Below are 12,714 nucleotides of genomic sequence, written 5' to 3' on the forward strand. Positions count from 1 at the left end.
GTAAAGACTGGAACGAGGTAAACAGCTAGTCTGGCTATCAAAAGGAGACTCCATGAAGTTACATCGCTTGAACCGTGACTACTATAAAACCACAACAAGCCAGATTTAGCTGTTTACAAAATAGAACATGCTAATTTGTATGCTTTACAGATGCAGGTAGATATTGGATGGACAACTGTTTCTTATTGTTTGCGGTCGTTATGCTAAGAGTGTTACATTGATCTACTTATCTAACTCTGGTCAAAAAAAACTCACATACTGTCCTAAAAGTCTGACATAATTGTTAAAGGTAACAAGCAAATAAATACATAGCTTAGACATCTGCTTGCTCAGAAGAATGTTTCAATGGCAAAGCAGGAAAAAAACAGGATATTCACATTTATTTGAAAAGTTGATTCACTTATACTGCTAGTTCTGTGAGAGTTTTCTGTGGCAAAAATTGCAAATGCCTTTCAAATATTTACTAAAGCTGCATCAAAAGCTTACCACTGTGTGAGAAACATCCATGCAACATCCTGCAATCCGGCACAGTAAAATAATTCACCAACCTGCCTGCAAAATAACCTGAATGATAATCTGAATTTGTGATTGGTTTAACTTACATGCAGCACTGCCGCTTGGTGTTGGGCCCCCCGAACTTGGGCTTATCCAGGCAGTTCATACACTTTGCACAGTCCTCCTCCACCAAACAGCCTTTGCAGCGTCCACAGCGCCGGGAACGGACTCCTCCAGGCGCATACCGACTCAGCATCTTGCGTTTTCTGAACCTGTGGCTCCTCCCCCTCCCTCTCCTCCTGCGCTGGATGTTTTCCTGAGAGACAATCCACTGGGCCCTGCCCTTATCAGAGATGTCATCGTCATCATCTGCCACATCTGCAGGCAAGAGACAGAGCGGATGGGTAAACGAGCCACAGCACACGTTTGAATCATCAGTACATACATGTGATGAGGGGGGCAACAACTGTGGATGCCAGAACTTACTACTCAGTCTGCTGGAGACGTTACAGATCTAACTGCTGTGACTGGAGATGATTATATGCGCATTTACTGGACTTTCTGTCCAATACGTAAGCTTGGTTTCCACAGCTACACGTTACTGTCTGTCTTAAGTGTTGGAAATCTAGGGATGCACTAAGATAAAGTTGAGTCAAAATCTATTACTGGTGGAAACTTGCTTACCAAATCCTTCTGAACATTAATGACATCCTCTTGAATCCCCCAGTGGAAGTATTTTCATGTCAGCTGGCACAAAGCAACCTCAGACTTCAGATAAAATGTACACATGGGTTGCTATAATTTAAACTAATTACTGCATCTGGAATACTCTTGTGACAGGATCACTTTTTGCTTTCGGCACTAGATGTGTTCAGTGAGTCTGTTTGTCAAACAGCACTTCCTCACCTCATACTGAGTGATGCTCACTTGACCAGTGTTGGGTAAAGCTTTCCAACAGCGGTGGCTAATCTGTGTGTGACAAAAGATATTTTTGCTGGCAAATATTTTAGTTACAACTACATTGAGCTAACAAAGCTGTTTTTCTGCTCATTTGCCAAAGATACCAAAATTGTGCTATTTAACACATTTAAAAAATTTTTTGAGTGTGTGTTTATAATTGCAGGAACTAGTCAGTTTGAAAGAATATTGTAGCTTGTCAGTGTTTTCGATATGATACACTAGCAGCTTTGCCAAGCAAACAAAACGTCAGGAATAAATCTGAGTCTGGATAACACTGATGAAACATTCACGATGAACTGGACTGAAAGATAGTTAACCTACCTGAGAACACAGTTACATTCAGTATCAAGCCTATCCATTACATTACAGTCAGTTTGTGAATGAAGCCATAATCCTGACTATTCTAGGTTGTGGCAATGTCAGCTACACAGAGGCAACAGCTGATGCTGCACACCTTGGAATACAGGGGGTCCTTGACTTACGTTTTAGTTCCGTTGCTACGGTGTGATGTAAGTCGATTTTTGCCGCAAGTCGGAACTCCGGCGACAACGCAAGCAAAGCCGTTAAGTGCATCACGATATCGATCAGTTCATCGGAAAGGTCATCAATACCAACAACTTTCATGCATGTATGACTCATTTTACAAGAAGATAACAAAATATTGTAATGGATTGATATTGTTGTTGATGTTTCAATGTTTATTGTTCAGTTCCAGATTTACGTAATTTCAGTGAACGTGCCATGTTTAGTTAGCTCACCTCTGATTGGCTGAGAGTCAGCAGTAGTGTGTGTCTATGTGTGTGTGTGTATCAAACGAGAGAGAGCTGGGAACAGCGACTAATTCGGGATCTAAGTTATCGTTTCTTTTTTTAGTTATTTTGGCGTTGACTGCGGCCCGCAGTAGCCTGTGTGAAGGTTCAATAAACGACCAGAGAGCCAGATAAAGTCTCACTCCATCATCGTGTCGCTACAATATGTTACACTGTTTTTCACAACTTGACCGATGTTCCGTCTGTGTTTTGCCCTGTTCCGAGCGTTTCATTCTATGTAACTTCACTTCCATGGAGATGGCTTTTCTTCTCTTCGAAGCTCTGCCATCAGAAGAGTCTGACTTATGCTTGGGAGCCATAATGAAGGGCAAAAAGGTAGTGAATGTAGCACAATCCAAGGTGGCGTACAACCAGCGAATGTGAACAAAGCCATCCTATAGTGCCACTTGATGATGTATTCTTCTGCTCTGCTCGTCCACTAGTTTCATGTAACTAGTTCCGACAAAACGCCTTAGGTTGATGGCCTCGGAAACCGAGGACCCCCTGTATGCTGCTGAGACAAGTCACCTATGTTTAGACAGTACATTTAAAACAACACAAGTTTACCCATATATATTGTGTTGATGTAAGCTGTAGGGATGTAATAAGTCTGCACAATATGCCAAAACATAAATAATTAAAATGTTGAGATTATTTTGTAAAGACGGCAAATTGAGCAACAATTTCAATGAAATGGGCCATTTTTGTCATTTCTTTTACAATGAACAAAATCCAACAAAAAAAATCAAGCATGTTTCCCTTTTGTAAGGAGAAAATTATAATTGTCACATTTTACCTGTATTAAAAAACTGCTGCAGTTTGATTATTGCACTTGGCCATTTGGCCATATTGCAATTTCAGTGACAATTTTGATTAATTGTGCAGCCCTTGGATGTAAGCCTCTGAACTTGTCCGTGAAGTGTTCAGCTTTAACCCTACAAAATCAATTTTACAATATTACCAACCAAAGAATCAAAGTACGACGGAAAATAAATAAATAGTTTTTTTGTTGTTGTTTTTTTACAGCTGGACTGATACAGAATTTTTGAGCCAGATAAACATATATGGAAAAAAATCCCTTATTTTTTTTTCTCCCCACAACCTAAAAAATAAAATTTTATGACAGGGTTCCACTATTTTTTTAACAAGCGTTACCACAAAGTGCAAAACAAAATCCGCCCGTCACTACTGTCCTTTGATCAAACATTTCCCAACTTGGTATTCATGTATTTTCACTTATCTGTAGGCAGATACCCACACACTAACACAAGCGCAATGAGATGATGCCTGACTGATTTATTGGTCAAGCTCCGTTGTTAAATCATTTTTTCAGTATCTCCCAGCAGTATACAATAATATCTAATGACATCAATCAACAAATTAATGCAAACTAGACCTGAATAAGTGCCATAAAATGGATGGATGATGGATGATATAGAGGTTGTGCAGCAGGATGAAACCATAAACTAATTGACGCCTCGGGTTGGGGTTTTATCTTATTCATGTATTCATCTATTTTTCCATTTAATTGTGTGTCCTTTAATCATGTGTAATGTTGTGTAATTATTTAATTATGTGTACTCTTTGCTGTCTTCCACCGGCTGTTGTTGTGCATCTACATATCAGCTTGCTTTGTAGAGTTAAATTCAAATTTGTACATTTATGCATGCTGGTGTTGACTGAAACCCTACAAAATAGGATTAAACAGCACACTGTACTGTCACAATAATCCTTTCAGTTTAGAAGCATCTTCCAACAACCTAGGATCACATTTAGAAACATTTACACTAACATGAATGCCAATAGGCAACAAAATATTCTGAGATATGAAACTTCTGTAAATTAAATTCAACACTTTAAGCCTGTCAGACTTAAGACTTTAATACCACTGATGTTTTTTTTTATTTTTTTGGTTGAAGAAACTGCTTTTTAAGATGTCAGGACCCATAAATACTTTCAAATTGAAGTCATCTTTGGCTGAGATCTCTCCTTTTGTGTTGTATTGTGTATCAGTTTCTGACATCTCAAACAGATTATTTGACAAGCAAATTAAATTGAATTAACATGTGATTTACTGTTAAAAACAAATAACAGTACACATTTAAATAATTGTATGTGTCACTAACAAAATTTACATGGTGGGTAAAATACGTTGATTTGAATTTGGAACATGTGAATTCTGATTTAATTTCAAATCAGTCAGTTCTTTGCTTTATAAACCTCAGTTAAACTCACTGCACATACAGAGTGCAATGCCAGTAAATCCATTTTATTAAAAAACTAACAAAAAAAACACATGGTAATGGATGGTACCTTCGGCTGCAGGAGAGCAGGTGATGCCTTCTCTCTCGTGAAGCGGCAGAGCGCTGAGTCTGGGAATATCATCTGGTACCATGGCACGAGGCTGCCCTAAAGCCACTGCTGCTGCTCGACACACATGTTTGATTCTTGGACCACCAAGCGGCTGCTCCTGCACAAGCACACAGAACAGCAGATGTTAAGTGTGGAAATATTTAGATTACGACAATTCATGGAAACACTGATGATAAATAAACCTTATAATGTTATCTAGCCCCTTGAATATGCTTCAACATGAAGTATAAAGTATAAACAAATTAGGGGCCGACCGATATGGATTTTTTGAGGCTGATGCCGATTCCGATATTTGGCAGAAAAAAATTACGCTAACCGATTAATTGCCCGATTAATTTAAGAAAATCTATAATGAACAAAATCATTTATTTTTTGGTCCCTTAACGCTTACAGCAACAAAGATATGAATTACAGGTAGAACATTTTACTGTTTTACAATACTTTGTCCTTCAGTATTTGCTTAATTTTACAAGAGTGAGGAATTTTGAAGTACAAAAACATGCAACAAAGCATTAAACCGCCGGGAAATTATACAACCTTAAAGAAAGAGTCAGTCTATAAATGAGTTATGAAATACATCTTGTCTTGCAGCAGTCTGATGCCCTTTAACCTTAAATCACATTTTCTCTACTCAGCTACTGGCTGTAGCTTACTCCTGCACACTACTGAGAAGACAGCGGTGAGGCCTGAGGATTGTACAGAGTCAGAGCTCCATGTTTTGGACAAATGGTGCAAGGACATCATTCTGCGTGACTCTGACACTTAACAGCATTTACTGCTTTATGAGAAATTAAGAATATATCAGCATTTAATCAGAAAAAGTCTGGCCTATAATCGCCCGATTTAATCGGCCGGCCGATAAATCGGTCGGGCCCCAGACGAAACCGATTAATTACAAAACCGAAACCGATTAATTACAAAGCCTGTAATTAATTTGATTAAATAGTTTTTTAATCGCGTTCCACAACTAATTATATTCCAATCAATGTCTTTATTGCTCACTCTTTATTGATCAGTTGTCTGTATTTTAAAGAGCTCCACAAGTAAAACTGGACCGGCCCCAAACAACAAGTAATTACAACAAATGAAGTGAACTTATCCTGCTTCAATTCATTCAAACACATACAAGTAACTTAAAAATGCACATTTACAGATTAAAAATGTTACCTGAGGGCTACATTCTTTGGGAGTCAAGCCAGTTCTCCTCCTTCTTCCACTCACTGGCACACGTGTTTCTCTCGTGCCCAACTATTGGGCCAGACAAGAAAGAAAAACAAGCTTTATGTATGAGACACTACAATATCATTATGTTGCAATATCATTTTAAATAAACAGCCAAAGAACATGCAATCTGTCTGACAAGCTCAGACTAAAATAAGAGGACAACACAAATGTTGCATGAGCAATTCTGCTTTCAGTGCACTGATTTTGGACGATGTTAGTTTGGCCAGCAGTCATCATCAGCAAAAACTATCTTCGATGTGCAGTCAAAGCATGGATTTAATAATGCTTTACAGTCTTTTATGTCTAATTATGACCATCTTTAAGAGCAGAAAATCGACTCTTACCTGTGATAACTTGAGCTGCTTCTGCTGATCGATCTTGATGAGCTGAACTTTGGCTTTCTTCAGCAGGTGGAGCATCCTCTTATTAGCTCCGCTGAGACCAATTCGAGGGCTGGGCCCGCTGACTTCGGAGGACTCACGATTCTCCTCAGCCACGATTTCCGCTTTGTCTGTGTCAAACAGAACAAATAAAGAAACTCTAGTTAGATGATTTACAAGAAAACTTTGAGAAAACAGTTAATCACACCAATTAAATACCACCCAAAACCTAAAATGTGAATTATCTTGTTGCAATTAAATTCTAAACTGCTACTTTCCTGTCTATTTCCAATTTGATCTGTCAGATAAAAGGTAAAACATTTTTAAATTCCATTAATAAAAAAAAAAAAAAACAACTGTCAGATGTTTTTCAGTTTAAACTGCACTCAACTGCATCACTTTGTTAAGATTAATTCAGCTACATCCAGCTACGGCACATCAAGCATTTGTAAAAACACAGGTGCAATTAAGCCACAAGATCTTTAGAAATCCTCACTCAAAAGGAACTCATCCTTACTGTTGTTTCCTGTATCTTCTGGTGGCACCTGCTGGGGCACCTCCACATCAGTGTTCACCACCACGGCCAGTTTCCTCACTACACCAGGAGAATCCAACTCCTCCATCATGATCTTGGACTTCCGTCTCTTCCTGCCATGACAGGTCAAACTGCTGCCTTCATCTGTATATTCCTCCTGAATGTCAGGCTGCCCTTTCTTTTTCTCTGCCAGCTTTAAGGTCAGTTTCTTTAGGTTCTTGTAAATCTCCAGGTGGCTCGTGCCTGGACTGGGCTTCGATGAGATTTTTGTCACAGAAGACGGGCTGTCGAACACAGATATCGAGTTACTGTCTGACTGCTGCAGGTTGCCATCATAACCTGACTCGTGCAGCGATAGGCTCGGCTTTCCGTCCTCTCTCTGTTGACTTTTCAGCCATGTTGACAGGGAGCCCTTTGGAAAGGGGATCATTTCCTCATCCAAGAATCTCTTTGGAGCTTTAATAACGCGTGAGGACCGTGCGCTCGTTACAGGGGTGGAGGAGTTGTTGGAGCTCTGCTCAGAAAATGACCTCGGTTCACCCTCTGATGGAGCAATATTCTGAGTGTCGATCTGCGGCTCGTTTCCATCCTGCGTCGGTGTGGCTGGAATGGGTTCTGGTACATAAGTATAAAAAACACGCCTCGTGCGAATACGACCAATTTTTGGACGTTTGATGGTTGGAACCTTTTTTGATTGCTTCCGCTTGTACCCAAACAAAGATCTGCGTTGATGTCTTTTGCGTGTTCTTTTCTCAGAGGTATCTGCGGCTTTACACTCAAGTGGCATTGCTGCCTCTTCTCCACTCTGAGCACCAGCCTCAGCTCCAGCCTCTGGAGAGGCACCCATTCCTTTTGCTATTCTCTTCCTCTGCCGTTTATGAAAGGACAGAGCGATTGCTTGAGATGTGCGTCTGCCATGCCCAATTCGAAAACCTGTTATGCGTTTCACAGACCTCTGTGTCTGGGATTGGTCAGTGTCTGAGTCCTCTGACACCTCACCTTCTTCTTTGACCTTTCTTACAGCTTTTTCTATGCCTTTCACTGTTGTCTGAGAGCTCTTATCTACCTCTTTGCCACCAGCTGAGGTAGCAGCGGTTTGGTTTTGCGTGCTGTGTGAATCTGCCGTTTCTCCTGCTTTCCTGATAATGTCAGCTGACGTTGCACTGCTCTGTGTACCTGAGGCCTGGCTGTCTGCTTGTTTGGCTTTTGCAGTGAGAGCTGCCTGCTTCCCCTGCAGTTTAATTACCACCTTTGGTATTTCTTTGCCACCCTGGTCTTCTTTAGGAACTCTTGGAACAATTTTCCCAATTAGAGCTGGTTTTGGGGTCTTGGGCATGATTTTTCCAATAAGAGGCTTCGGTTCTGGCAAATGGTCTGAAGCCTGGGGAGATTTTGCTTGGCTGGATGACGACTGTGGTAAAGTGCCAGAAGTTTTCTGTGGACGAACTGTTGTGGTCCCAAATCCAGTGAAATCTTCCTCCTGGAGAAAAATAAAGAAAGATCTTTAAGTAGGTAGCTATAATAGTATTTCAAACATGTTGTGATTAGGACAGATCTATTGTACAACTCCTGCTACACATGATAAATACATTAATGAGTTGCACAACACTGGCTAAAGATGAACTGGAGATTGTACAAAATACATAAAATAATCATGGAAATAAAATTATGTACATGGGAATCAAAGTAACTGTTATTATTGACTAATATGCAGATTGTTTTCTTTAGCTCAGTAAAAAGTCACAAAATAGTGGAAAATGGTGTGTACAATTTACCAAAGACGAGTGTGATTTGTTCATTCATCTTGTTTCATTTCACCACAAAAATAATTTATTTTACAAACATTCTGAAAAATTATCACAACAATTAAGTTGATTATAAAAATCGTCGCGGACTATTTTTCTCTGAGTCCAGTAATCACTTTATCACACAATTTTTGAAACTCTATGAACATTATCAGAATTTATGAAATTGAGGTGAAAGTGGGAATGAAGATAATAAAACAATTTCTTTGTCTTGCTCAGTAACAGGGTTCAAATGATGATGAGAAAGTTCTGCAGGCACTAAGGTTTCTTTGAATGTGTTTAGCAGGGGATATCACTGTCACTGGGCTTTCACCTTTTTGTTATCACAATTACTTATTAAAGCACTACTTAAGTTAACTTTAAACTACACAAAAGCAACATCTTCTAATTTCTGTGCCCATCATTTGATTATCAGATATTGACTGAAAACTATGATGCAGCACCCACACTGCTCACTACTCTTACTGCTGTGCTGCATCAGTAACGTTCTGAGGCATGAAATGAAACCGTTTGTTTTCAGGGTGTAATTCAACTGTAAGTAATGACTCAGCGCATTTTCACCCGGTGCACATGTGTAATTTTTAGTTGAATACATTCCAGTAATTTCTCAGAAAATACCCTTAGAAATTTCCCCCATAAAGACAGAGTCATATTTCAATATAGTCACTTACTGAAAATGTACACTCATACTCTCTTTACAATCAGAGTTTAAGCAGAACCTTTCAAAACACACTCAGCCTCCAGTATCCTGGAATCCAGGCACCTGTACTGCAGCAGATCAAAAGCACCCCTCAACTTGAATTCCAATTACTCACATCCATCTTCACATTCAAAGTAACGACTCCACGGATTTGTCAGCAGTAAAACTCCTCCAATGATGATGTCTATTCCATCGCACATGAGTGTGTGGCTCTCCAGTTGAGCAGCACCCACAAGCTTTAGCATGAGCCATGTGACTGTGTTACAGTCCACTCTAAAAGGATTGCATCAGTGAAGCCCAACTGATGTCAGATACTAAAGCTCCTGCGTTGGAGATTAAATAATATTATTGGATCGAACATGGCAGTATATCATTACAACTATCCTGCCTGCGTGGGGCTAAAAACGAGACCACTATAGGAGGGAATGATACCTTACACTGAAAGTATGAACACTATGAGAGATGTGTCCTTTCTATTTACCCACTAGCTGTATATTATTTATGATTTTTTCCTGCAAAAAGTGCACAGCAGTGCAGTTTTAAATATGTGAAAACACTAGCAACACTTTAGTGGAAGGGACAAAAGCACAGCGAGACCACTACACTTCAGCTTGTGGCCTTAATCAGGATCATCCAATGCAGTGTCGAAGTGGGTGAAATTGTTTGCAGGGTATCTACAACAAATAATCCACCAACGTTCATACTGAATGTTTTAGTCAGTTCTTAATAATAAAGCAAAGAGAGGTTGGCAGGACTTTATGAGTGTAACCAATGATATGCCTAACAATCAATATGACCTGAATTCAAGCAAATCTATATATGACAACTGGAGGCTAAAGTGAACAGCATTTATTTTTGTCAAAGCCACTGCAAATATGTGTTTGCCTGCATAACTTATGCTGTAGCATGTAGATCAGTACTAGTCATCATCAACTTAAATACAACTAATGAAAGGAAAACAGGGGTGATAAATGTTTTGTAAACAAAGACTTTGCAAATTTAGGTTTGAGTAAAGATCTTGCACGAATAAAATGTAGTTCCTGGTTCGGTTTTTGTTAATTATAACGTGGAGGTTACGTTCGTTTTGCTCCCTGTTGCATCCTAAGCCTGCGTCCAGCACACCGAGCAGTCAGCTGACAGTTCCAACGTGGAGAGTGTGATCCCCACGTTAGCAGCAGCAGCGACGTTTTAACTACGACAAGATTAGCAGCCACAGGATGTCAGCACAGGGTGGGAACTTCAAGTCACCAAACCATATCGGGGGATGAACAAATAAAGACAGCTCCTGGTATCCACAACAAAACGCGTCCACGGGCGCTATCGTGCCGCCAAAGTTTCCGCCTAATGTCCTTTTCATGCAAACAAACTCAGCTGGACACTGATCTCTGTGTACGTTGCAACTTAAAGCTTTTCTCAAAACAGACAATGAACCGTTAATTAATATGTAGAGAAGTAATCACACTAAAATATTTACCTCTCAACGCCATCTGAGGCATTTCCTGCAAGCAAACGGCTGTTTGGGGATGGTGTTTGGAAGCTAAGTTGCCGCTAACTAGCTGTACGGCAGCTACAATGCTCTTTGTAAATAACAAATACATCTTTAAACGTCCATTAAAGCAAACAGGCTTTATTAATTCCATTTAAGCGCACACTTTCCCCTCTAGCTACCATGCTACGATTAGCTTACTCACCTCCTCGCTGTTGCTGGAGTCAAACCCCGCATCTCTCTGCCGACTGTGCTTCTCCGTCACCCCGAGCAGGCGCAGCAGGGACGGGTCTTCGCTCAACGCCAGGCCGATGTTGACGGGCCTCGGCCCTACGGCAGCCAGCTCGCCGTCGTCCGAGCCCAACCTTCCGCGTCTGGTACGTTTCTCCGACCGCAGCCTGCTGCGAGCCGCGCACGGCCGACCCGGGAAGCGAGCCCGGGCCGGTGGCGGGGTGCTGAGGCCCGCGACGGCAGCGGGAGATGATAATCCGCCTCCTGATGCCGCCATTATTTACTACAACAACACGAACGGCGCGCGGGCAGAGAGAGACTGCAGCGACGCGAGAGCCAAGATGGACTGCTCCGAGGGGAAGGCGCGAGATAGAAAGCAGCAGCGGTGCACCATGGGAAAACGAACCGAGACTCTGGACGAAGGCGACACGATAGTCTGGACGACGTCGCTTGTGTGGAGCAAATTTCTTTTCATATCAAGTGTAAATGTTTGGATTATTTTCCAGTATGAACTAAAGCTTGAAGACTCCAGACGGTTTTCAGAACATTTATGTAAGTAAAACTCGATGTCTTAACGAAAAACACGCCAGCTTTCAAAAGTAAGTAAGCTAGTTAGCAACAAATTCATTTAAAGTACCAACACTAAATGTAGGAATTCTGCAACATGGTCGCATATTTTGTGAAATGACATATGTTTTGCATGCAAATTTTAAACTGCAGCATAACAACTAACAAATTATACTAGCTGGGTCAACATATAATTGAGGGACTTTTGAAGTCCATGGGATATATCTTGCGTACATTTTTATTAAAAGCGGAAAAAACTGATGTTTTTTATGTTCATTATGATCATGTCTTTACAAATTCCATAATTATTTATTATGGAAACAATCACTTAATAAAAAAACGACCGGATATCACTAAAATGTCAACTAAATAACCGATTTTAATAACAACCACCTTCTAATTAGCTAAACAATAATAAAATAGTTTATTCAAAAATTGTTTTGATTGTGTTCTTTTTATTAAGTTGAGATAATCATGACACATATTTCTTTTTAGGCAATATATCAAATTTGATATAGAAAATAACAAATTGTATCTGTGTCCGAGAAATCACTTTCAATTAAGTTACCCATTACAAAAACACCTCTCAAGGAAGTATGTTAATTCCAGATCACATGACCTGCTCCACATGATGTCATTTCCTCCTGAAGAAAAGACTGGCAAGACTCCAAGGCTTTCTGAGTTATTTCATATAAAGTAGTGTGTAAGTCAAGTGTGGATTTATGGCATGTCAACAGGTTTACTACAATATCTTCATAAATAACTTTCAATTTCAATTTTACTCAATTGTATATATAATATTTTAGAAGACTCTTTTTGTAAAAATGCCATGTGCTGTTTGGTTATAGGCCTGCAAAAAATGTCAACTATGATACCTGTCAACTATGTTACAAAAAGTCCCGCAATTATATATTGACCCATATAACTTGTTTGGAATTTTCTATTTATTTGCATGTTGTCATGTAGGTTTGTATTTGTTTTGTTTTTTGGGGTTTTTTTTTTGGATGCTAGTCGAAAATTAGTCTAACTCTGGTACACTTACAGAAATTATTAATTCATGTATATCATTCCTTTTTGAAAAAAATTTCTAAATAAAAAACAAAGTAAAGTAATAATCTGCAAGTTTAAAACATAATTTTTTGTATAAAA

The 12,714-nt window shown here is 39.7% G+C and overlaps 1 protein-coding gene across 2 annotated transcripts in view; it reads right to left on the reverse strand.

The window, feature by feature from the left end:
* kmt2ba (lysine (K)-specific methyltransferase 2Ba) overlaps positions 1-11,355 on the reverse strand; it is a 34,407-nt gene extending 23,052 nt beyond the window's left edge. The window contains exons 1-6 of one of the 2 annotated variants that reach the window (XM_023274503.3): positions 10,973-11,355; positions 6,759-8,256; positions 6,206-6,372; positions 5,805-5,885; positions 4,578-4,734; positions 603-873 (exon numbers count right to left, since the gene is read on the reverse strand). In XM_023274503.3, the coding sequence (XP_023130271.2) occupies positions 603-873; positions 4,578-4,734; positions 5,805-5,885; positions 6,206-6,372; positions 6,759-8,256; positions 10,973-11,275 (2,477 nt within the window). In that variant the 5' untranslated portion in view covers positions 11,276-11,355. The remainder of the gene's footprint in view (positions 1-602; positions 874-4,577; positions 4,735-5,804; positions 5,886-6,205; positions 6,373-6,758; positions 8,257-10,972) is intronic. The other variant, XM_023274512.3, reaches the window with a different exon arrangement.
* Positions 11,356-12,714: the final 1,359 nt, after the last annotated feature.

Source organism: Amphiprion ocellaris, chromosome 15 (assembly GCF_022539595.1).
Source record: "Amphiprion ocellaris isolate individual 3 ecotype Okinawa chromosome 15, ASM2253959v1, whole genome shotgun sequence".
Classification (NCBI taxonomy): domain Eukaryota; kingdom Metazoa; phylum Chordata; class Actinopteri; family Pomacentridae; genus Amphiprion; species Amphiprion ocellaris.